The sequence below is a fragment of the Protopterus annectens genome, chromosome 7.part1 (assembly GCF_019279795.1).
Source record: "Protopterus annectens isolate FY-2018-M chromosome 7.part1, PAN1.0, whole genome shotgun sequence".
Taxonomy (NCBI): domain Eukaryota; kingdom Metazoa; phylum Chordata; order Ceratodontiformes; family Protopteridae; genus Protopterus; species Protopterus annectens.
The window spans coordinates 347,555,651-347,582,031 of NC_056740.1; the positions used below are offsets into that span (position 1 = coordinate 347,555,651).

The window sequence follows — 26,381 nt, forward strand, 5'->3', positions numbered from 1 at the left end:
CTAGGGCATTTATAAGCCTAGCCAGAGTGTGTTTGGCTTTCGCCACCCATTTTAAATTAATTTTGCTATGCCCTTTTTCGAGGTTAGTATACTGTGCCTCTGTCTAACAGTGACACAGAAGTGATACCCGGGGTAAACCTATGATCTCCCATCCACTCATCAAGATTCCTCTTGAAGAGAGTCATTGAGGGACTCTGCCTAACCTGGACTGGGATTTTATTCCAGAGTGAAGGGAGCCTCTGGGTTATGAATCTGTCCCTCCAGCATTTCCTATTTATTTCAGTGCTGAGGTTCAAGTGTCGAGTGCATAGCTCGATGGGATTTGGATTTTCTGAGGTGCAGCATGTCCATTAATTCCAGGTTGGACATGGCTTTATATGTCAGGCACAGATCGCCTCTGAGCAGGCGGTATGCAACTGAGTAGAGCTGGAGTTTCTTTAACCAGGCAGCATATGGCATCTGTTTGAGCCCTTTGATCCTCTTGGTGAGGTACTTTTGGGGTCTTTCCAGTTGCTGCAGGTGTCTGGTAAGGTACATCCCAAAAGGGGCATTGTACTCAATTATGGGCCTGATGAGGGATGAGTAAAGAGGCACGATGACCTCCCCTGATCTAGATGTGAATCCCTTCATGATTAGGTGGGCTATATAAAATGTTTTCTAACCACTTTGGCCATGTGGTTGTCAAATGAGAGATTGCTATCAACTTGGGTCCCCAGGTCCCTAATTACTTCTTCTGTACTTAATGGATTACCACCTATGTGGTAATTTGTGGGCACTTTGTTTTTGCCAAAGGGGATGACTATACACTTTTTGGCATTTAGCTTGAGGCCATGGCTCTGGCACCAGTTGTCTGTTTCTATGAGGCCCTTTTGGAGGATGCTTGTGTCAGCTGGAGAGTCGATTATGGCGCCCAGTTTGCAGTCATCTGTGAACTTTGTCAGCTACAGTCCTTCCGTGTTGGCCTGTACCTCCGAGAAATATATACCGAACAAGAGAGGTCCCAGGACTGAGCCTTGTGGGACGCCACTTGTAATTGGGTTTGGAGTCCGACATGGTTCCAGCAATTCTAAACGTGTGTTTTGTCCTTGAGCCAGTTTGCAACCCATCTAGTGACATAGGGGTTTATATTTAAGCTGGTGAGCTTATCTATAATTCCCGAGGTGGGGTATTGTATCGAAGGTTTTTGCGAGGTCCAGGTAGGCTGTGTGGACCACCTTCCCCTCGTCAATGGCCTTGGTGACTGTTTCAAAGAAATTGACCAGGTTTAAGAGGCAGAATCTGCCCTTAACAAAGCCGAACTGGGTAGGATCCAGTGTCTGTAGGTTCCCAATATCTTTATTTATGAGGTCCATGATGATCCTTTCCATAGCTTTGCAGAACAATCTAGTCAGGCTTATTGGATGATAGTTTCCAGAATCCTTTGAGGCACCACCTTTGTGGAGAGGGACCACTGTTGCTGTATGCCACTCTTTGGGTACATATCCTGTAGTAAGGCTGAGATTGAACAGTAGTTTTATGTTTGGGTTTAGCTCTTCTTGGAGTTCATGTAGGACGCAGCCCGGGACACCGTCTGGTCCCATTCATGCTGTGTTTTTTGCTTTGGAGAGGGCAGCTCTTACCTGAGCATCTGAGATGTCAGGGGGGCAGCACTCTGCTGGGATAGATATTTGCCCTTTTGGTGGGGGTAAGTTTGCGCTGAACCTGTCAGCTAGGATGTTGGCAATGTCTGTGGGTTTGATGTATTTTTTTGTCATTTTGGAGTAATTCTGAGCATATCTGGGAAATCCCACCCAGGTTCCTAACATAACTAAAGAAAGCCTTGTGATTATCCTTAGTGTCCTGTGCAATTTTTCTCTCGAAGCTGGCCTTAGACAATTTTATGAGTGCCCGTAGTTTTTTGCTAATACTGATCAGAGATGCCTTCCCTTTTTGGGATTTTGCTCTATCATGTAGTAGCTTCCTCCTTCTATTGTATAGTTTGTTTATGGCTGGGGTCCACCAGACAGGACGTCTGCCTTTGGAGGATTGGGTCTTGGTTTTATTTGGGATTGCATGATCCATGCATTCCTGAAGGTGTTCATAGAATGCGTTTATAAAGGATTCTGCGGTATGGGCCGTATTTTCCACAGGCTCTGAGGCTTTGAAGGATTCCACCTCTGTTTTGAGGAGTGTGAAATTTGCTTTAGAGAAGTTTTTCACTGTGGTTTTCTGGGCAGGGGTGGGGTCAGGATGTGAATATCCAGTGAGATTAGTTTATGGTCTGATCTTACCAGTGAGGGATACACTTCTGGTGTGGAGCATAGAGTCCCCATGTTGGTGATGATCAGGTCCAGTATGTTTTCCCCTCTTGTGGGAGTGGTAACAAGTTGTTCCATAGCATTTGAGTTTATAAATTCTAGGAACCTTTGGGCTAGGGTGTTGGAGCTAGAGTAATGCTCCCAGTCTATGTTTGGGTAGTTGAAGTCGCCCAATATAATGGTGTTTGGAGAGACCTTCATATTTTCCAGTGTTCTCAGGAAGGCCGAGTGGGGTTCCTGGGTTTGGGAGGGTGGTCTGTAGCAGGCTATAAACTGGAAGGCAGTTTTACCCACTGTTAGTTGCACATGGATAGTCTCTGATGCTTCGTGCTGTGCCACCAACCTGGAGGTGTGGGTATCTTTGACGAATATTGATACTCCCCTCCTTTTGTGGTTCGCTCCAAGTTTTGGGGCGAAAGCATGGTATGAGGTATAACCTGGTAGTGCTGGGGTGCTCTCGGGAGCCTTGAACCAGGTTTCTGTTACTGCACAGATATCGATGTTCTCCATGCTAAGGAGAGTTTCGAGTGCGTGCATCTTGAGGTTTAGACTTCTGGATTTGAGTAGCATTACTCTTGGTTTCTTATCCCTTGTGATACCTATGGAGGTGGGTTTGTCTTTTAAGCCTTGCCTAAAAAAGGCACTATGGGGGAAGCAAGAGCCTTTGCCAATATCCGAAAGCCCAGGGGTGACAGGTGCAAGCCGTCCCTAGCGAAGCATCGTGGGTTGTCGAGCATGTCATCCCAGGCTGACAGGCATTGGATCCCTTTTGAATGGCACCAATACTTAAGCCAGTTGTTGAAATTGATCATCTTGTCTTCATATTGTGGCATCATTCTTGGTGAGGGTAAGATGCTACTCAAGGTCAGGGTCATACCGGCCTGGGCTACATGCTCAGAGAGCTCTTCTATGTCTCTCTTCATGTAGACCAGGGAGGTACATCTCAGGTCATTCACACCAGCATGGACAATGACCGAGTCATATTTGTACTTGCCTTGGAGTGACCCGAGTGCTTGTGTTATGTGGCGGATCCTGGCGCCCGACAGGCAGCTCACCGTGACCTTCTCCTTGTTCAGCCTGGTGAGCAGTACGTCAGTGTGCCTGACGATAGTCACCTATTACAAGTGTATCAGGTGTGTTGTTTAGCCTTAAGGGCTGTGACTGTTCGGCACACTGGCTTTGTGAGCTATGTGTTGCACGTGTTTTGTTTTGGTGTAGCGGTTGCCTGGGTGTCTGCTTTGGAGGTCTCTGCTGCTTCGGCAGATTTTTATTTAGAGCCTCCGAGTATGTTTTTGTGTGTTTGTGTTTGGTTTGCTGTCATGGTAGGTCTATGTGAGACTGGAATTGTAGTGAGTGTGGTTTCCTTCTCCTCCTGACTGGTTACGCCAGTACTGAGTTGAGAGAGCTTAGCCTCCAGTTTGGCTATATGGTTGCATCTCTCACATGTGTTGGAATTTGTTGGGAGGAGGAGAGGGTTGTCTGTGTACATGAGGCAGTTGTAACATTGCCTCAAAATTCCCAGATTCACCAGCTGGACCAGAGAGGAGATTGACAACTGACCTTTGGACATGCTAGAATAGTATTGGGAATTCCTTTATAATTGAAAATAAGGACCAATGGGGAACAAGGTACTGAAGAGGGGAGTTTGTGAGGGTGTAGTGCTTTTAATTTTTTAGTGCTGACTTATATAATTGCTTTAGTGAGCAAGTGCCAGGTAACTTAAATGCATTGTGTTACAGGTAACTTAAAATGACAAACAGTAACTTTCTTTCAAGTGTAACACGGAAATAAGTACAGTAAGCAATGCAGATATCACTAGGGATCCACAGAAGCTCTGAAAAGCCGCATTTTAGGTGGAATTAGCATTTCAGGGAAATAACAAGCAAACAAACAACAAGCATACAAACAAAGCTAGGTTCAGCAGGCCCGGATCTAGTCTATGCTACAGCAAACAAGGTGTACCAATTTCAGTAAGAAGCATTTCAAATATGCAGGCACTATAAGCCTTTAACCAGAAATTCCCAGCTCAGAAGGGCAGAGTCCAGCCTCTCCTCCCACAAGAGTGCAGACCACCAACCCTCTTAATGTAAAATAACTGTCCTGAAGCCCAAGTGCTTAAACCAGAATTAATACACTTTTAGAATAACAGACACTGAGCCGTCAATCAGCAGTTCCCAACTTCGAAGGATGTAGGCTACCTGTTCTGCCACTACAGTGCAGACCACAAACCTTCTTAATGTAAAACAACTGGTTTGAAGCCCAAGTGCTTAAATTAAAAGGCTTAGAATGAGTTACACCAAGCAGTAATAAATACAATTGAGTACTACTGAGATGACGCAAAAGCAAAATAAATTAGGAAGAAACACAAATACAGTAAAAGCAGATAAAAAATTTTTTTTTTTTTGAGTGAGCAAATGAGATGGGCCCAGGAGTTACAGGACAGAAACAAGTGCAAATGCAGGCCTTCAAATCAGAAAGTTGAGAGAGATGGAAGACCGCCCAAACGGCCAATAACTGCAAATTCTGGGCCAGAACCACTCCTTATGTGGTAGACAGGGTTACCTAATGCTTACCACTCCCACTGATAAGCTAGAAGGCTTCCCACCAACACAGAAAGGCTTGGGGGCACAGAAGCTTACAAACAGTCCTGGATACAGCAAATCTGTATCTGGAACACTAATTACAGGAAAGGTAGGAAACAGGCTTACAATTTTTTTTTTTTTTTTTTTTTTTCAGAAAAGTAGCAAAAACAGTAGTAAAAACAATTCACATGCAGTGCAAGCTGGCACACTTGAGTATGTAGCAATATTAGTCCACACAGTTTGAAAAAATGTAATTAAATTAAAAAGGACTAAAAGCAAGTGCAGAAAGGGTTCATTAGGTAGAATGTCTTAAAGAGATGGGACTGGGGGAGTGTCCTAGAAGCCTCCAAATTTAAATTACAACCAAGAACAGGGAGGGGGGTGGGGAAGACGGTTTCAACAGAGATGTGAGGAATCACAGTGCAAATTTATAAAACCAGAAAAATATACACTGATCTCTCTATATTTGCAGAACAGTAAGACAACAGATATCTAAGCAACAATTTAGCTCTATAATACAGAATAATACAGAAAAATATACTCTGCTCTATATATTTGCAGATAGTCTTGTAAGGCTCTCTCTCAGTGCACAGGTTCCAATTTAAATGCAGGCTGTTATTAACAGGTCCTGCTTCCCCTCCAGAGGATTTCTCTTTTGGGGAAACCTTGCATACTCTTAGGGAGCATTTTCGCTGGGAATGCCAGGATTACTCTGACTCTAAAAAGAGGCTTAGGGATTTCTTACTCCTGACCCAACACAGGCCTTAAGCTATCCCCCCTGTACTGGACATTGTTGATGATACCTTTTCGGAATCTAGCTTAGCCCCTGACACTTCACCTCCTGCTCCCAGAAAACCTGATGGATACTACAGGGTTTCCTGACTCTCGCAAGTTCCTCTCTAAAAATCCTACTGCGGATCCTGAGACCATTTCACAGGGACCCAAGGGCATCAAGGCTACTACTGCCAAAAATCCTACCCCCCTCTGATAGAGATTCCAGGGCGCTGGATAGATGGGGTAAGAAGGTATACACTTCTACAACCTTGGCCATTAGGGCCTTAAACTGCCAGTTTCATATGTTAAAGTATCAGCAGCATATTATTGGATTGCTTAAACAGAAAATTATGTTGATTCCTGACTGTGCTGAAAATAAAGATTTACAGGATTTAATGCATTCTGCTGAACAAGTTGGAAAACGTACATTGCAATGTGGTTTTGATTCACTAGCGGCATCTTGCAGGGCTGCTGTCACTGGGTCTGTACTTAGAAGGCATGCTTGGCTTAAGGAGCAATCTTTGCCAGATCATGTTAAAGCTAAATTGCTGGATGCTCCCTTAAATCAAGACCACCTGTTTGGCAACAGAGCAGAAGTACTACTTAAAAAGATGGAGGAAAAAGCTAAATCTATGCAGACTGTTAAAAATTTCCGGCATGTACAGCCTCCCAGATTTAGTAGGCATTGGCCCTCTAAAAATTGGCACTTTCCTGCCTCTTCCAGGCCTTCTCAGTCCAAACCCAGAACCAGCAGAACTCCCAGGCTTGAGTCCCAAGATACTCACAGGACTAAGCAGTGGGGGGCTCCCACTTCCAAAGCAGGGAGTGGTAAGACTCCCCCTATGTTAAACTGTCTCATTGACTTAACTTTAAGTCTTCCAAGCCCTGCACAACTAACTGTTCCTTTAGGGGGAAAGATTGCCCGGCAGGTAAAAAATTGGAAACTCATTACCCAGGACAAATGGGTTTTAAATATAGTTTCCCAAGGATACAGATTCCACTTTCACTCCTTACCAACCCCAAACGGTTGACCAGATCTACCCCCAAATCAGTGGGCAGAGGCTCAAAAGCAAATTCTCTCTCTCTTAAGCATCAGAGCTATTCATCCTGTTCCAGAAGAGGAAAGGGGACAAGGTTTCTACTCCAGACTTTTCCTGGTGCCCAGAAAAGACGACTCCTGGCGTCCTATCCTGGACCTCTCTATCCTTGCAGAAGATACCTATGCTTCAAAGCAGGCTACATGCACTATCCATTCTCTGCACTGCTCTTTGTCTTATCTACTGCACTCAGGGTATTCACAAAGTGCCTACCTCCAGTCATTGCATTTTGCAGGCAAAGAAATATCCAAATATATCCATACCTGGATGATTGTGTAATTCAGGCAGAAAGCCAGGACATACTATTAAATCATCTGGCGTTTATACAGAAATTAACTTCTCTGGGGTACACCGTAAATGAAAAGAAATCACATCTTGTACCCTGCCAACAAATTGTATTCCTGGGAGCAAGCGTGAACACAACTTCCCAGATGGCCTTTCTCACGCCAGGAAAAACAGGTTCATTTGGCAGCCTACTTCAAACTACTGGCCACAAAGACCCAGCTATTTGTAAGGAAAATACTGCAAGCCCTGGGGTTCATGGCCTGCTGCATTCTCCTAATTCCATATGCAAGCCTGCATATGAGGAAACTACAATGGTATCCAAAAAGCCTATGGTGTCCAACATTCTCAGGATCTAGAAGCAATGATTCCTATCATAACTTGTCTACAGATAGAGTTCCTTTGGTGGGCAGAGGCCTGTCACCAGAACAAGGGACTGCCATTCACTCTACCCCCTGCCGCTCAAACCCTAACAGACACATCAGACTATGTATTTGGGGGCGCACTTGGCAGGGAAGTGCATTCAGGGCAAATGGAACCAAAGTCAAATGCACCTGCATATCAATCAAAAATAAATGTTAGCTGTACAATATGCTCTGACAGCCTTCAAGAACCACATTCTTCCAGGGCAATTAATGGTAAAGACGGACAACACCACTGTTATGTGGTACATAAACAAGCAGGGGGAACCCACTCATACCTTCTCTGCAGACTAGCCATGGCTCTGTGGAACTCAGCCTTGAGCTACCAAGTGCACCTACAGGCTCAATTCCTGCCAGGAAAACTAAATATACTGGCAGACGAACTAAGCAGAATTCTCATGGACCCACACGAGTGGAAGCTGGAACCAAAGATATTCAACATGTTGAGAAACAAATGGGTGAGCCCAGATATAGACCTGTTTGCCTCCCCCCAGAACTACCAATTGGAAAAATTCTGCACAAGGACTCCCCACAAACAAGCTTGGAAAGTGGATGCCTTGTCCTTCACCTGGAAAAATGTATCAGTTTATGCCTTTTCCCCCCTGCCTCTCCTTTCCAAGGTACTACTAAAGATCAAACAGGACAAACCAAGGATGATACTGATTGCACCAGACTGGCCACGCCAACACTGATACCCCCTTTTGCGCGCAGTGTGTCACTGCTGGCACCACCAAGGCACCTGCCTCAGACCCCTGCCCTGCTGTCCCAGTAGAAGGGCCAGATTCTGCCCCCACAGCTTCAAACCCTGAACCTGGCAGCCTGGCTAATTACCTGATCTCTCCATTACCATCCCTCAGTAAGCAAGTGTTGGATGTCATTCTGGAAGCAAGGAGGCCTAGTACTAGAAAATCCTGTGCTGAAAAATGGAAAAGATTCTGTTCCTGGAACCAAACTCAGGGGATGGGCACAGCAGCGCCCAATTTACCTCAGATTATTTAATACTTAACTGAGATGCTGCACAAGGGCCTTTCCTTTTCCTCCATCAAAATTCATGCTTCAGCCATTTCAGCTCATTACAACACAGAACAACCCCTCTTCTCTCATCCACTGCTGAAGCAGTTCCTCAGAGAGGACAAAAACTTAAGACCACCCTGGAGAGCCCCTACTCCAGCCTGGGACCTTAACTTTGTATTGGAAAAAACTCACTCTACCTCCTTTTGAGCCAGCTGCTAATGCAGAGTTGAAATTCCTTCCTTTCTTGGAAGACAGCCTTCCTTTTAGCAATCACTTCAGGAAGAAGGTTGTCTGAATTACAGGCCCTCATGGCAGTGGAGCCTTTCATCATTTTTCATGCGGACAGGGTGTCCCTCAGGACCAATCCCTCCTTCATGCCGAAGGTGGTATCCAGTGTGGCCCTTAATCAGTCCATTCATTTGCCAACCTTCTTTTCTAATCCACAGAACAAAGGGGAACGAATACTGCACTCCTTAGATGTGCACAGACAACTTAGGTTTTATTTGGACAGTACTAAACCTCTCAGGAAATCTGAACAACTGCTGGTTGCCTTTGCTGCAGGGGCAGAGGGGAAGGCCATTTCAAAGCAAACCATTTCTAAATGGATAGGCCATTGCATTCATTTCTGCTATACGCACCATGGAAAACCTACCCCACAGGGGATTAGGCCACATTCAACCAGGGCTGCATCTACCGCTACAGCCTTTCTCAGAGGTGTCCCTACCAGGGAGATCCTAGAAGCTGCTACCTGGAGTTCTGTACATACCTTCACCAAGCATTACCATTTGCCAGTTTTTTCTAAATCCAGAGCTGGCTTTGCCACTGCAGTCTTGCAGAGCCTTATAGCTGGTCCTAATGCTATCTAATTTCCTCCTCCCATCCTTAGCTTTTGGGAATCTACCCAAATGTGATGACTGCAACAGTGAAACACGAAGAACATAGTACAGTTGTGTACACTTACCATAAATGTAGATGTTCAAGTGTATTCACTGTTGTAGTCTGTTACCTTCCCCCCAGATCCCTGACTTCTATTGGCTATACCTCTGTTGGCTATACCTATATTCTTGCTTTCTATGCTTAATGCTTTTTGGTGTATTTGCTTTTTTGTTGGAGGTGTAACCTTGTATATATAATTGCTTCCCATTATGTGGGCACCTGACCTCTGGGGCAAGAAAAAACTGATGTAATGGTGTCAGCTGCATGCTTTATACCCCTGACTACCTGACGTCATGGAAGATGAGACCGCAACTGATGCAGGACCCAAGAATTTGTTAATCAGGCTGACTGAGGGCTGCTGCAAGCAGATAACCCAAATGTGATGACTGCAACAGTGAATACACTCGAACATCTACATTTATGATGTGTACACAACTGTACTTTTTTTCATGTCCATTCTAATCACATTCCCTTTAATGCATTAGTTATGTTTATCATGACCCCTTAAGCCTCTGTTAATACACCATTCCCTTCATCCTGCATACTGTCCTTGTTGCTTTTGTCTGTACTCTGTCCACCTACAAGCCTTGCTTCTTTATGTAAGGCCTCCAGAACCACGTGCAGTATTTCAGCAGTGACCTTAGTAGTCTAATAGAAGGATGCCATCATTTTTTTTTTTGTGTCTGGATGCTGCAGCTCTGGGTGTGTATCCTAACAAGTTGTCAATTTCTTGCACAAAGCCTCAGTGTTCATGCTTTGTCTGTAGATGTCTGTCAAATCATTGTACAGATGCTCTGAGGTTGACCTCTTCTATGCATTTTACTCCCCTGAGGTTTCTTACCTCAGTTCAGGGGCATCACACTTTTCTTGGGGGGGGGGGGTGCTACCATTAGGACCATACCTCAGTCTTCTTCAAGTCCCTTTGTCTCACCTGTAGAAATGTATCCAATTGTATGTGCCCTATGTGTGTTCATAGGAGAGCACACTGAAGAGGGCAGAATGTAGAACCTTTTCCCTGTGAAGACACCATTGCCACTTTATCTGCTCTGAGAGCTGTTGCTTCTCACTATCACTTTGTGAGGCCTGTCCTTTCACCACTTTTCTATCCGTCTCCACAATTTACTGCCCACAATCATCCCATCTGATTTTCACAAAAAGACCATGGGTAAGGGACAGAGTCAAATACTTTGCTGAAATCCCCACATAGGTAACATCCTTGAGAACTGCCTCTCTCCATGCCCCGGTAACCCAGTCATAGAACTGGATGGATCATGTAAGTCATTTGAGATTGTTCTGCAGTGAATCTGTAGAAATACATTAATAAATTTCCTGTGCTCCTGGAACCCTGTGAGCCTTGACTTTAGGACTACCATCATCTTGACCACTTGTGGAATATGGTTTATTATCCTGGATTTGTACTTGCTCTGCCATTATAGATGGGAAGCAATACTACCTATGTTCAATCCCCAGCACCATACCTTTCCTAAGAGAGGACCTGGCCAAAAGCAATATCAGTGGCTGATGTAGTGTTCTGTTTTTGAGGAGTCTAGTTAGGCTCTCATCAGTCCTGTGTTCTTCCTCAGCTGCTGTCGCCACATATGCCCACATAGCAATGTTCGGTCTTTCTGTCCTAAACTGGTGGAGGCTTTGTTTATTTCTGGGTGATAGTATTGATATATTGTGCAGGTGTATGGTCTCTTGCTTTAACGTATGTCTGATTCACAACCTGCATATGTTAAGGAGTTGTGCCTGCATGGTACAGTATATTGTCGGCCTATCCCTCTCAACTGTTTTTTTGTTCCTTCCCATCTTCTGACATCCTGTCATTATGCACTGTTACCTTAGAACAGCACTCTACATTCCTAGCAGAATAAAAGCAATGCTGTCTTGTACATTTCCATCCTGTTTCAGTAGTACTGACTCTTGTGTTTTGAGATGGCACCTATCCTTGCAGAACATCTCATCATCCCAAGGGTCATAGGATCATAGGAGGTTACTAGGCTAATGGCCCTAGAGCCCTTACAAGCCTAGCCAAGAGTTTATCCCTCAAATAAGAAACCTCAGTCAGCACCTGTTAACCCTGTCAATGAGGGACAAAGGTGGAACCCCTGGGACCAAATTTATGGTTTCACATCCACTCATCAAGGTTGCGCTTGAAGAGGGTAAGCGAAGTACTCTGACATGTATGGGAAATCTGTTTCATGGGGGAGCTTCTGTGAGACAAACCTGTCTCTCCAGCAGGTTTTGTTGATGCCGCATATTAGATTTAGGCCTATTGAGTGGGTAATGTGTGAGGAGTTAGACTTGCGGATGTGGAGCATCTCTTGTAGGGCAGGGTCTGATATTGCCTTGTAGGTGAGACACAGATCACTTCTAAGCAATCTGCATGATACAGAGCAAATTGATAGTGATTTGAGCCTGTCCATATAGTATGGGTGTTGGAGACCATGGATTCTCTTTGTGAGGTATTTCTGTGGCCTTTCCAATTGGTGCAGGTATTTGGAGAGGTACATACCAAACGGGGTGTTATACTCAATTATAGGTCTAATGACGGAGGAGTACAGAGAGGTAATAACCTCCTTTTTTCTGGATGCAATCCCTTTACTTAGATGAACCAAGTAAAAGGCTTTTCTGACCACTGCCCCATATGATGGTCAAATGTGAGATTGTTGTCAACCTGAGTATTCTGGTGTCTCACCATGTGTTGTGTGCTTAGAGGGTTGCTGTTGATGTGATAATCAGTAGGGCTGTATTTTTGCCAAATGGTATTTTTTTGCATTTAACGTAAGGCCATGACTTTGACACCAGTTATTTGTAGCTGTGAGATCCTCTTGCAGGATGTTAACGTCATTTGGGGAGTCAGTGACAGCACCCAACTTAGTCATCCGCAAACTTGGTCAGCCACAGGCCCTTTGTCTTTGCCTGGGCCTCTGAGAAGTAGATGCCAAACAATAGGGGTCCCAGGAGAGATCCCTGGGGAACACTACTAGTGACAGGTCTGCTGTCTGAGGTGGTGGCGCCTATTTTGAACTTGTGGGTCCTATGTGTGAGCCAGTTGGCCACCCATCTGACGAGATAGGGGTTAACACAAGTTGTGTTTGCTTTTCAATGATGCCTGAGTGGGGGATTGTGTCAAAGGCCGTGGCCAGGTCAAGGTAAGCTGTATGTACTGACTTTCCCTCATCCAGGACCTTGGTGACCGTCTCAAAGAAGTCAACTAGGTTCAATAGGCAAGACCTGCCCCTGACAAATCCAAATTGGGTGGGATCGATTGTTTAGAGATTGCCTATGTCCTTGTTTATGAGATCCATAATAACACAATCCATGGCTTTACAGATCAGACTTGTCAAGCTAATGGGGCGATAGTTTCCCAGGTCAGTAGTAGCACCACCTTTGTGCAAGGGGATGACAATGACAGTTCTCCACTCTTCTGGAATGAAGCCTGTAATTAGGCTGTGGTTGAATAGGGTGCTCAATGGCAAAGCTAGTTCTTGCTGAAGATGATGCAGAATACAGCCTGGGGTATTATCAGGTCCCATGGAAGCTGTGTTCTTTGCCTTGGATAGGGCCTTTAACACTTTGATTTACGGAGATGTGAGGTGTGGGACAAGTATTGGGGATGTCGACTGGGCCTTTGGGGGGCAATAAGGGGGTGAAGTTTGCACTGAACCTATCAGCTAGCAGGTTGGCTAAGTCTGCAGGGTCAGTGTAAGCGGTACCATTAAGTAATAATTCGGAACAAACTTCGGCTTTGCCATGGAGATTCCTAACATAACTGAAGAAGGACTTGTGGTTTCCCTTTGTTTCAGAGGCTAGTTTCAACTCATAATTGGCTTTAGATTTTTCCACTAGTGATCTAATTTGCTTGTTGAGGCAGAGGAGGGAGATTTTCCGATTTGGAATTTGTTCCTTTTTACCCTTGGACAACAATTTCTTCCTTTTGTTGTAAAGCCTGTAGATAGAGGATGTCCACCAGACAGGTTTATGTTTCCTTGAGGAGCAGGTTTTAGTTCTGTTGGGTATGGCCGACTCTATGCAGTTGTACAGGTGCTTGTATACTGCACTGGCGTACTGTTCAACATAGTTGTCTGCATCCTCTGAGTGGGGCAGTGGTATGAAACTGCTGATACCCTCCTTTAGAGTTTTTTTAAATTTTAATTGCATATGTAATGAGCATTGATTTAAGCCATATGATTACCTTGTGGTGTTTTTTTTTCTTTCTCACTGTTAATATCTGCCAGATTTTGTCTTCAGTTTGCTATGCTACCTTTATATAAGACTAAGTATCATAATTGCACTCTTATTGTATACAGTGTCACTATCTGCTACTACTGTAAGAACGGTCTTCTAAAAGCATTGTTGTACAAGATTATTGGTCTTGTCTCCATCTTGACCAATTTATTCTGTACTAGTCTTTTTACCATTATGAATGTCTGTTACTATTTTTTCTTTATTGTATTATACAATTTTATTTCTACTAACAAAATAGTTTACTAACAATGGAGCTTTTCTCTCCGGGTCTCCGCTGAAAAAGGGTTTTATGCCCAGTCGGACTCTCCCGGTAAACAAATGTAAAATAAAATAATTAGGAGGGTGTAGTTAACTTTTGAGAAGCTTTTTAGTCTGGTTACGGCTGGGGAGGGGTTGGGTGGGATAGAAACTTCAAATGAGACAGACTCGTGATCTAATCTCACAAGGGAAGATCATACTATGGGAGTGGTGCAACGGTCACCCATGTTGGTGAGAAACAAGTTCAGTATGTTATCTCTCCTTGTGGGGGATGAGACCAGCTGGTCTAGTGCATTAAAGTTGATGCAGTCAAGGAATCGTTGAGTGAGTGCATTAGTGCAGGAATAGTTCACCCAGTCTGTGGTGTGGTAGTTGAAGTCACAAAGGATCAGGGTGTTAGGGGGTACCTTGATGGAGTCAAGTAGGTTCAGGTAGGAGGAGTGGGTGATCTGAGACATGGAGGGGGTCTATAGCTGACTGTAACTTGGATGGGTGTCTTGCCCAACTGTCAGTTGCACCTGGAGCAATTCCAGTGCGTCAATGCTGGTAAACCAGTCTGGTGGTATGCCTGTCTTTAATGAAGATAGAGATTCTACCACCCTTAGTTTTTCCAACCTCATTTTGGGGTCAGATAGTGTGGAATGAGGTGTAGCCTGGTAATTGCCATCAGCAGCCCTGAACCAAGTTTCCGTGACTGCACAGACATCGGCATCTTCCAGTGTGAAGAGAGCCTCCATTGAGGGCATTTTCAGATTAAGGCTCCTAACATTGAGCATGACCTTCAGTTTGCTTTTTGACAGATCTTTCATGTTGGAAGGTTTGTTTTTGGGACATAGCCTAAAAAAGGCACAATGGGGGAGGCAAGAGTCTTGGCCAAGATCTAGAACCCCAGGGGTGACAGGCGGAGGACATCTCTAGCAAAGCATCGAGGCATGTCAATCGTCATCCCAGGCAGACATATACTGGATCTCCTTGGAAAGACACCAGAAACTAAGCCATTTGTTGAAGTGCATCAGTTTGTGTTGGTTTTGTGGCATCATTCTTGGTGAAGGTAGGATGCTGCTCAGGGCAAGGGTCACACCTGCCTAGAGCACATACTCTGAGAACTCAATCATGCCATCATATAGTATAGAGAGATACGTCTCAAGTCATTCACCAACACTGACATTGACAGAGTCCTACTTGTACCTGTTGTGGAAAGACGTGTGTGTGTGCATGACCTGACAGATTCTAGCGCCTGACAAACAGCTGACAGTGACCTTCTCCATGTTGAGCCTGGTGAGGGGACATCAGTTTGTCTCACTGTTGAGTCGCCAGTGACTAGTATGTTTGGCTTACTGCTATTCTTTATGGGCTGCGTTGGTTTATTATGCCTAACGGGCTTTGTTTGTGAGACACTGGTGTGTTGACTACTGTGTGTGATGTGATTAGCATTGTGTGTGGAATGTTTGAGAGTGTTTTGCAGGTCTCTGTTTAGGTAAGTTTTTGTTGAGAACCCCCTGCATAGGTGGGTGTGTGACTCTGTGATGTGGGTGGTGTGGTGTTTGTGCTGGCAATCTCCTCTTTGTCAGGAGTGCTGAATGTGGTATGAGAGAGCATGGATTCCAGATTACTGATGTAGATGCATGCAAGTAGAAGAATTATGTGCTAGGAGAAAGGGACTATCCGTGAACATGAGGCAGTTGCTACACTATATCAGTATGCCCATTTCGACCAGACTGGGAGGGGAAACTGAAGGGAATTGTCCAGACATAGTGCTGTGAATACTTGGTCGACTTGGGGAGAGCAGGGTTTGTCCACAAAAGCCCTAAATGTAAAATAACTGGTATGAAGCACAAATGCTAAAACCAAAACTAAGATGCTTAGAATAACATATACATTTAATCAAGCTACTAACAAGTAATAAGTGAAGAATAAGTGCACTTAAGAGCACACAGAACAGCAAACTAAGATCATAAAGAATGTAGAAGACCGTTACACTAAGAGCAGCTGAATAAAGTATAAGCATTTTTTTTGTTTGTTTTGTTAGTGGAGAGGGATGGAATAGATCAAAATTAAGAGACTACATGGGTTGTCCTTTCCAAATGCTCTCTCTGCACACAGTGGATGGAGCTGAAGAGGTGGGACTGGTAGGGATGTCTGAAATCAAAATATGATCTGACTATATACTATACTCAGTTGAGTGAGCAAATGAGATGGGCCCAGGAGGAGTGTCCAAACACAGATTTACAGGGAAGGGGGTGGGCAATTCCAAAGCCACCACAATGAGTACCACAACAAGAACAGGGAGGGTGTTAAAATAATTGCAGAGACACAATATTCAGTGAATCTGTAAAACAATGCAAGTGCAGAACAAAGTGTACTTAAATCAGCTTGTATGTACTTCAGTTGATTACAGGAAGACAGACAGCAGCCAGCCAAACAGCTCAGATATTGAGAGAAATAAATACATAGATATGTGACTAACACTTATAAGGCAAAGAGAAACCCTCTAGACTAAGAGTTAAACACAGAATATCAAAGTGAGACAACAACCCCCCCCCCCCCTGAAACCAGGTCCTGTAATTACCTCCGCTTAATCCTCTGGTCATTTTCATGATCCATGACCCAGTAGTTAAATTATTGACATTTTACTTCCTGAGTCAGCTGTCAGTGCATGTTGTGTTTCTGAGAACACAGCCCTACCTGACATGCTACTGCAGTAATATATGTCCTCTTTGGGATCTTCCCATTGGCACTTCTTTTGTCTTTTCTGAACTTTTGAGTTGCACTGACTCACCTCATTCTACTCCCTCCTGTCTGTGTCCTTTGCCCTGCCCTCTATCTCTCCCCAAGTTTTATTTTTTTTTTATTCTTACTCTCTTCATTGTACATCTTGCTCTGTCCTGTCAGTCCCTTTTGATCCCTGCTGTCGGGACTGGCCGCCATACTTTCTGTAACTTCCAAACTCTTCTGTGAAGCTTCCATAGTTCCTAGTATACCTCATATCTTCTTTATTTCCCCGTGAGCTCCATAAAACAAATCCCTGTCCTGTGACCTGAGCACCTAACCCTCCTCTCCTTTTCACCTCCTCCTCCAGCCTAGTCTTCTCCCCCCACCACCTGCATCATTTTGCGTCCAGTCAAGATCCATCTTCCCCAGTTCTGTGTCATCATGTGTAAAGTAAATTTGTCTGCTTTCCTTTCTTTCCTGATATCCTTCCTAGGGGGTTACTTCATCCTTCCTCTATAACATATAAGGCCCACTACCTTCATACTTCCCATCCCATATCTGGGGAATTGAGACATAATTAATTAACCAAAAAGAGCACAGTGTTGCGGGTCCACAGAGAGAAGTTTATTAACAAAAATAAACCACAGGTTAAGCGCTTTCATCAAACAGAATGACTTCATCAGAACAAATTACATAAAAACCCGCAAAGCTGTGCTTTTTTTGGTTAATCGGTTATATTTTGAGTGCATTGAACACCATTGGTTTGGACCGAATTGAGACATAATATTGTCATATCCTGGGTATTAGCCATTAGCTTAGTAATCACCTATGAACCTATATAAGGGTTTGGTAACTTTTCTCTGGCTCCCTGATGTACCATTGCTCACAGTGGTGCAGTTCTTGGCTAGATTTTAATATCCCACTCTTGTCCTGTCTGAGGCCTAACAGTGTTCAGCCCAGCGTCAGACTTACTGTCTACCTCTAATTTGTTTTGACTACATAATTGCTGTAGGGGACACAGTATCTCAGCAGTTACTGTGACTGCCTCACAGAATTTAACTTTCCCAGTTCAGTTTTTACCTGTGTATTTTCTGTGCATAGTGTGCATACCCACCCTGTGTCTGCTTGAGTTTTTACTGAGTACTGTTGTTTTCTTGTCTATCTCAAAAATGGGCCTTCGGTGACCTGCCACTCCTCAAGTAGTCTGTAGTTGTGTGGGCCACATTTGAATGTGCATTTGGTGATGGTTCAGCACCCTATCTGATATGTATTTCCTTGCCTTGTACCATGAGTGGAAGAATAGGCTTTTGCTTCTCTGTGACCCTGAACTGGATTAGATGGATGATCAGCAAATGAAGGAAAGCCGTTCTGGTGTCAGAGGGATAAAGCTCTAAACTATGACTCAGCAGATCTGGATTCAATTAGTGGCTCAGGCAACTGATGGAGCAGCAGGGATGGGTTTGCCCAACCAAGCTGGGAGGGCACTTGTTGATACGCACCCTAACGGGAGGCATGGTCCAAAGAGTTGAGTTGCCCCAGAGACGTAATCGAGCATGGGATGGTGAAAGGGAGTTGGGTAGGTCTTAAGAAACATCCTCCCAGATGGAAGCACAAATGAGCCAACCTCGAAGGACACAATTAGGATTCATGACCAGCCCCAGCGAAAATGTAGTAAATCGTGGGGAGGGGGGGTGGAGAGTAGTTGGTAGACCCGGCATGGGCATTGGGTGCTGGGGACCAGGCTGTTAAACATGAGGTCCGAGGGGACCAAAAATAAAATCAGTGTGAATGACATAATGGTCAGGTGATAATTTATCAAACAGTACTACATAAAAGTACTAACTGGACAATTTAAAGATAAAAGATAAAACCAATTCCGACACACACAGATGTTTTTTCAAACCATGTGAAAGCACTAACCCCTTTTAATAAACATATTTCTTGTGATTTTATATCTGCAGTCTCTGTGTCAGAGTTGGTTTTATTTTTTGTGCAATGTTTGGTTACATCAGGCACAGTTAATTCCTTGTGGGGAGTTTTGTTTTGACATTTTAAAGATAAGTCTTGATTAATCACAGTTGATGTTCTGGATAGAGTGGTCTGCATGGCTAGTAGGCTTGAAGGTATGGGTGATTGAAAGTCTGGTTTTGTTAAGATGCTCTTGTAAAGATTATTAGTAGGAGTGTTGGAAGGATACATGAAACTAAGCATAAGGGGCAGGTGACTAAGATCCATTGGGTTTAATAGTACTTCAATAACACACTGAGTAAAATGGAGAAATTCAAAGTTCAGCTACAAAATGGTGTCCTTTAGTAGTTCTAGGAAAACTCCTAGAACTGGACAACTTTTGTCTAACTCAAGTGAGTGAGTTGCCCAGCTCCTCACACATATCACAGTCATCAGCCTGCACTAATCCTAAAAAAAAAAAAATTAGAGTAGAATGGCTTTGCTTTAGTTTTAAAAAGTTGTAAGTGAAAGAACAGTGCAGTAAAACTAGTAACACAGGAAGAAGAGTACTGTTTCCTGTACAAACTGAAACGAAAAGTAAGATTCACTTAATACAGTAGTTTATTCTAGCAGCTTTTTGAAGAACTTCTAAATTTACTGATCTATTGTGCTTTTATTTTAGGTGGAAACATTCGTCTCCTTCAGATAGCCATAGCCTGGCAGCACATTCACCACATCATTACTGAAATCTATCCCAATGTACCAGTCATCTTCTGTGGTGACTTAAACAGCATGCCAGCTTCAGGAGTTGTCACCTTTCTCACAGGAGGATATATTGATGCTGACCATGAAGACTGGGTTTCTAATGAAAAAGAACAGTGTCAAATGTCCCTTGATCATCATGTGACACTACAGAGTGCCTGTGGACTGCCCGCATACACAAATTATGTGGGAGCTTTTAATGGATGTCTGGACTACATATTTATTGATTCCAATGCTTTTGAAGTTGACCAAGTAGTTCCTTTGCCAAGTCATGATGAAGTCACCACACACCACGCACTTCCTAGTGTTTCACATCCATCTGACCATATAGCACTTGTATGTGACTTAAAGTGGAAGAATGTTATCTAATATTTTTATGGGCACATTCATTTTGCTTAATCTGATGGCTGTTTACTTTGTAGTAAACAAAATAATGAATTGCAAAATGTGCTTGTAATAAATTGAATTTAATGAAAAATGATTATTAAAATGGGTATATTGTATTCTTGGTACAGCTTTCCAATTTTTAGCACAGTGTTTAAAGTCAAAGGGCATACAGCTATTTTCATAAGAAAAGTGGTTGCAGTTTAGAAAGTCCTATCAAAGCTGTAATGGCATTTTACTTTAATGTACTAGTATAATCCACTAACAAAAGACTTTTTTTATATCATGATCATATATGGATTGCCTTTTTTAATTAACTATATGGTGTTGATTGTCACAGCAAAGGGCATCAAACACATATCCTCCTCCTTGTTGAAATGAGAGAATCTTGGAAATGGGTTATGGTCAGAAATCACTATACCATTTTAATCATTTATAAGCCATTTTATGTATTCAGTTGAGCAGAAAATATAATTAACATATACACATGGTTCAGGATGGAAGTAAGAAAAATTATCAGTTTATGCACTAAAAGTTTCTTTTCATGTTTCATTTTCTGGTGATTACATAATTGTGTTATCTGTGATTATTTCAGTGTTAAACACATTTGTGCATTGCATTTCTTAAACTTTTTTTGTAGGTAGACTACAGCCTAAGGTAGCATGCTGTGGAAAGCTTTCCAACAGTTTGCAGGTTGGTTTCTAAGGTTAAATTTATACTTTCCAAGTAATTTTGTAGGTGCTTCAATTCAATGGGAATTCCCAATTTCTAGAAATGTGCAAGTAAAACTACAGCTTCAAATGTGCAGATTTTTAAGGAAAAGTGTAGAAGCCAAGATTAAGGCAAATGGACAGAATTTATAATTTGTCTGACCATTGCTGTATTTGTTTCTTTTATCTTAACAGAAACCTTGGTTTGACAGCCACACATTATTTATTTCCACTTTGATGACCGGGGAGGTCCATTGGGCTGAAGGAGCCCATTTTCAGTGGAGGCTCGGGGTGAAAAGCTCCATATTACACAATAAAAATAGTACAATTAAGCAAATTTAATATTATATAGTAGAGCTAAGTAAAGTGTAACAGCAAAATAGATGAATATACATTACATACTTACATGATGACAGATTAGAGTAGTAGTAGTAGTAGTACAGGGTTTAAGTTGTACTGAGGTTGAGAATCATCAGTGAATGGGTATACAAGGTAACATTTGTAAGATGGCAGTAAATAAGATTACACATGACACGTGATGCAGTGAACCAGAATCTAATTAACTCCAACACATGCTGCATAGTACATAGGTAGGTACTAGGCTATCGGCCCAAGGGCCTAAGTAAGTAAGCCTAGCCAACAAGGTTCCCTCTCTTACGCCACCCAAGAAAGTTATTTTGCAAGGGTACCTGTTCTAAAAGTCTTGAAACTCAACTAATCCTGTTTTCTAACCACTTAAGTCTCATCGCTAGTATGACAGATTTTTATGTAAAATATATGACAAATTTGCTTTGATTTTATTTTTTAGGCTTTTGAATCCATTGCAAGTTAAAAACCCTAAAAAAATCTGTTGAGTTAGTTGCCACATTGCGAGTCTGAGAATCCATCTATCCATTAACTGTCTGTACCACTTATCCTGGTGAGAGTCACATTGGTAGCAAGGTGAACAGGGAAGACCAAACTTTCTAGTCCCCAGCAATAGTATGCCCCCCAAAGCTCATTCATTAGACAGGATCTCAATGCAGTACTAAGCAAACTGACAAATATACCCCGCCCAGCTCCTTCATCAGGCAGAATCCCAAAACACTACTAGACAAACTGAGCAAATGTAATCTTTCTCAGCATGTCCTAGGTCTGCCCAGGGACCCCCTCTCAATAGGCAGTGCTTGGTTCTTTCTCAGTGGGGAAGCATCCAAGGACATCCTCACTAGATGCCCAAACCACCTCAACTAAAACATCTCTGTTCAAAACTGTGAAGGAGGGTATCAAAAAATCTGTAAGCCGTTTCATTATCCTTTCTTCTTTCAGGAGAGGACTGCCTTTTCTTTTGAGTTGGTGTGTCCCCCTCCCCCAACAGGTGGTTGGTTTAGCCAGACCTGAAGAGATTGGAAGGACGGCTGGTCCTATGCCTTTTTTTGTTAGTTGCAGGGAAATATGGATGGTGGATAGGACCAACAAGACACCTTGGGACTGCATTAGAATGCCACTTGGCTAATAAAATGTCAGACCTCCACTCTTTGGATGACTGAGTCCTTAACTTAGCGAAGGGCTCCACCTTCAGAGCTGAGACTTGGCTGAGAGTCGTACTGCCCTAATACAGTTTTACGTGGTCTCGCTAACAAAAATAATGTGCCATTTTCCTTCAGTAAAGTAATATGGAATCTGGTATTGGATTTGGAAGTCTAGGAACCAATATCCGGACCAAATGAAAGGATAGCTATTTTAGCCCTAGAGGGCATGCATGTGCTCAATGGCATAGCAGACTTAAGAAGGGCAATGCAAGAGGCCATATCAAAAGTAGGCATTTGAGTAAGGGTCTGACCAAGTGTCCCAACAGAACCACCACCCTGAGGCCTAGGTGGCCGTCACACTTCACCTAAGGCAGAGCTTCCAAATGTCATGACTACAACAGTGATCAGTACAAATGTAGTACGGTTGTGTAAAGTCTTACCATAACAGTAGATGATAATATTTTCACTGTTGCAGTATTCTTGACTAAAGGGATTCCCTGCCTAGGGTTGCCCAATGTCCAGCCAGTGTACCAAAGCCTTAGGATTTTAAGGAAGTCGTACATCACACATATGCTCCCGTTTGCAAAGTGGGGCATAAAGGTGATGTACATATGTACATACCTCAGAACTGAATAGCCGCAGGAGAAACAACAGTCCAAGGAAAGAAGGAGGAATGTGCATCAAGAAGCAAAGAGGAAGGATAAGAGAAAAAATGGAGAGAAAGCAAATACTGCAACAGTGAGGAGAAGAACATTTACTGTTATGGTAAGATTTTACACAACAAGCTTAAGAGGCGGAAGGCCCAGCAGAGCCCTCAAGAAACCCATGCAGGATAGCCCTGGCAAAGCCAGCTCTTGCCCTGTAAACAACATCAAATTTGTAATGCTTAGTGAAGATATGGACAGAAGTCCAAGTAGCAACTTCATGGATGGAATTGGTATCCAATGAAAAAAGCACCACAGGAAGCTACAGCCCTGATAAAATAGTCTTTACTGCGACAGAAAGACATTTCCCATGAAAGGAGTAACAAAAAGAGATGGCCTTAGAGTTCCATGAAGAAATGGTTTGTTTGGAAACAACCAAACCTAAAGATCTAGGATGAAAAGAAACAAAAAGCTACAATGACTTATAAATGGCACTAGTCTTATCAAAATAATATCAGAGTTGCCTAGACAAATCTAAAGTGTGGAGAACCTTCCCACTAGCAGACTACGGAGAAGAAAAAATGTGGATAAATTAATAGGTTGATAGAGTAAATTTATCAACTACCTTCAGCATAAAAGAAGGATTAGTATGGAGTCACCCTGTCCCTTTGAAAAATTAAAAAAGGAGGAACAGCCATAAGGGCCTGAAGCTCAGATACTCTCTTAGCAGAAGTAAGGGCCAAAAGAAGAATAGTCTTCCATGTAAAATGCTACAAGGAAGCAGAAGCCACAGGTTCAAAAGGAGCCAGAGTCAATTTTTCAAGAACAAAATTAAGGTCTCAGGAAGGAGAAATGGATTTTCTGGGATGTCTTAATCTAAAGGATGCCTTTAAGAAATTGTTTTCAGAGGAGGAAACAAAGGCAGACAAGCAGAAATAGCTAAAAGGTAAGCTTTAACTGAAGAATACTCCGGCCCAGCATGAAGCAATTCACACAAGTAAGACAGAACCAGAGGAATCTCAACAGTAAGTGGATCCTGGTTACAAGCAGGGCACCAGACAGAAAATCTGTTCCATTTACACATGCAGGATTTCCTGGTAATGGGTTTATGGCCTCCTTTAACTCATTACATCCAAGTGACGCCTCCAGATGCAACTCCTACTGATGCCTAGAGACATCAAATATTGCTTGTTAGCATGGTTTTGGAATTATTGATGTAAATATTATGTACAAGGTTTTAACATATTTCATCTTAAAGCTTACACAATGGCAAGCTCAACTGCATTAATATTTGACCTCTGTCTAGTGCATGTAAAGAGAGATAAAATGTTTTTATTATATTAATTTATATAGCTCTAATTTTCATATTTTTCTAAATATCTCAACAACCAATTAACAGACAACTCCTTAGCCTCATATGAAAGCTCTCAGCTAGATGAACAAAATGCTGCTGACAGTATGTGTGCAACCAGAAGGTTGCTGAGATATTGTAAGTTGTTTGCAAAATATTACAAACATAATAGTTACTGTGTTTACTGTGACTTATAAAATCTGATTTTAAGACCTAGAACCTGAAGAATACCACCACTATAAGAATAAGAATAGTTTGTGCTGAAGGGTTTGCCATTTATACTTCTTTCATAACTCCTATGGTTCTAGAGATATGAACATTTGTTTGAAATCTGAGGACACAATTTGATTCTATCAAAAGGCTTAGGCTCCACCCATTGGAAGTTGCAATGTAAACTTCCCAAGCTCCCCTGGATTGAATGAGTTAAAATCCAAAGCGCATCCTCAGGAAAAAAGATGCCTAAACAGGGTCAAAACCCTATCATCCACATTGTCAACTGAAGAGAGGACAAGGAGGACAGATGAGAGATCCCTTGCCTTGTGTGATCGGTCCACCCTTTGAGGTAACTTGTGTTGACTGCCCTTGGCTAGGTGCAGAAAAAAAGAGGGAACCAATGCTGTCTGGGAGAAAAGGGAGTCACCAGCAAGATTTTAAGGAAGTCCTGCTTTATCTTGAACAGAATCCTCTGTATGAGAGGAAGGAGAGAGGACGGAAGGTGTAGAGAAACGTATCCCCTTCCAAGGTCCAGCTTCCATGTCAGAGGACTAGGGACTGTGGTGCAAAAAAGAGGAAGTTGTATGTTCAGAGGGAAGGCAAAAAGATCTACCCGAGGAGTACCCCACTGGTGGACAATGACCACAAATGCATCTCTGTGAAGCATCCATTTGTGAGCCTGTGTAATGGACCTGCTCAAAGAGTTTTCCACAATGTTTTGTTCCGAAGGAATATAAACAGACTCAAAAGCCACCTGATATTGGACAGCCAGATCCAAAACTTGAAGAGCTAATATACACAGAGGGTAAGACCCCCCCCCCCTTGTTTGTTGATGTACCACATCACCGTGGTGTTGTCTGTAAAGCTTTTGAGAGGCATGGAAGAAGTAAAGTATGAAAGGATTGAAAAGCCAAAGGAGAGCTCTCATCTCCTTGTTGATATAGCCTGCCCTCTGATGAATGGGCTAAAGACCCTGAACCTTGAGAGGGCTGAAAGGAGCACTCCAACCAGTGTCTGAAGCATCCAAAAAGGAGTACCTGAAAGGTGATTTGGGGCTGAAAAAGAAGCCCCCGCTTGAGAGAGAGCTGATGAATCCACCGCTGAACCTCTAGTTTGATGCATGGAATAAGAGAAACTAGAAAGCCTAAAGAATGGCGGTGTCGAAGCCACACAGACTTTAGGAACAACTGTAGCTTTCTGATATGGAATCTGGCAAGAGGGTAGCATAGGAATGGTGGAAGACATGAATCCCAGAGCCCTTAGAAATTCTTTGGCTGCAATTGATACCTGAGGAAGAAGAGACTGAAAAAAGGCAGTCAGAGTAAGAGCCTTGGGTGGTGGCAGGGAAGCCAGCATAGAAATGTTTAGGACCCTGCAACTGAGAAAAACATGGTCCTGAGAAGGAGTCAGAATGGGTTTCTGTAAGTTTATTGTAAACCCTAAGCTTTGTAAGCAGCAAATAGCATAGTGAACGTGTTGAAGCAAGGTCTCTGGGAAAGAAGGCCTGAATTAGCAGGTTGTCCAGGTAAGGAAAGATTTCTATTCCCTTCATTCTACAAAAGGCAATCACAGAAGCAAGGCATTTGATGAAAACCATTGGAGCAGTAGAGAAGCCAAAGGGCAGAGCAGAGAACTGAAAATGCAAGGAAGAAACCAACCTGCATTAATTTCCTGAAACAGGGATGAATATAGGGATATGAAGATAGGCATCCTTGAGATCCAAAGAGACCAGGAAAGCCTGAGGTAGAAGAAGAGGAAACAGAGTCCAAAGGAATGGCATTCTAAAGGAAGGAATCTTCAGAACTATGCAACTAAGTTTCCCGCATTTGGGGAAATCACAGGGGTCCACCCTTCTGATGTGCAATAGAAGAGCCTCACCTTGGGAAAACCACTTTCTTGATAGTGGCCTCTCCTCTGCCAAGTAAGTATCAAAGGTGTTGAGCTGAGAAAGGTCCAGAATGGATCTCCAGGTGCCTTCTTTCCTGGGAACCAAAAGCATTCTGGAATAAAACTCCTTCCCTCCGTGAGGAACAGAAACTTCTTGGATAAAAATGCCCTGAACTACATCTGAAATAAACTACAGCTGATCCTGAGGGAGGTTGTGGATTGTCCAGAAAAGGAGGAAGGGATTTCCACACCATGAAGTATCTGGATGGATGATGGACAGAACCCAAGAATCTGGAGTGATCCTTAACCAATTTGGAAGCGAGAGGGAAAGATGAAGAGACAAAGGA

At 43.1% G+C, this 26,381-nt stretch overlaps 1 protein-coding gene and 1 non-coding gene across 2 annotated transcripts in view; one reads left to right on the forward strand and one right to left on the reverse strand.

Annotated features, from left to right (window-relative positions):
- PDE12 (phosphodiesterase 12) overlaps positions 1-19,824 on the forward strand; it is a 92,460-nt gene extending 72,636 nt beyond the window's left edge. The window contains exon 3 of the mRNA XM_044078770.1: positions 19,255-19,824. Within this exon, the coding sequence (XP_043934705.1) occupies positions 19,255-19,703 (449 nt within the window). The 3' untranslated portion in view covers positions 19,704-19,824. The remainder of the gene's footprint in view (positions 1-19,254) is intronic.
- A 6,093-nt stretch (positions 19,825-25,917) lies between these two features.
- On the reverse strand, positions 25,918-26,076 carry LOC122807870. The gene has a single exon (XR_006365734.1). It is a non-coding gene; the product is annotated as a U1 spliceosomal RNA (small nuclear RNA).
- Positions 26,077-26,381: the final 305 nt, after the last annotated feature.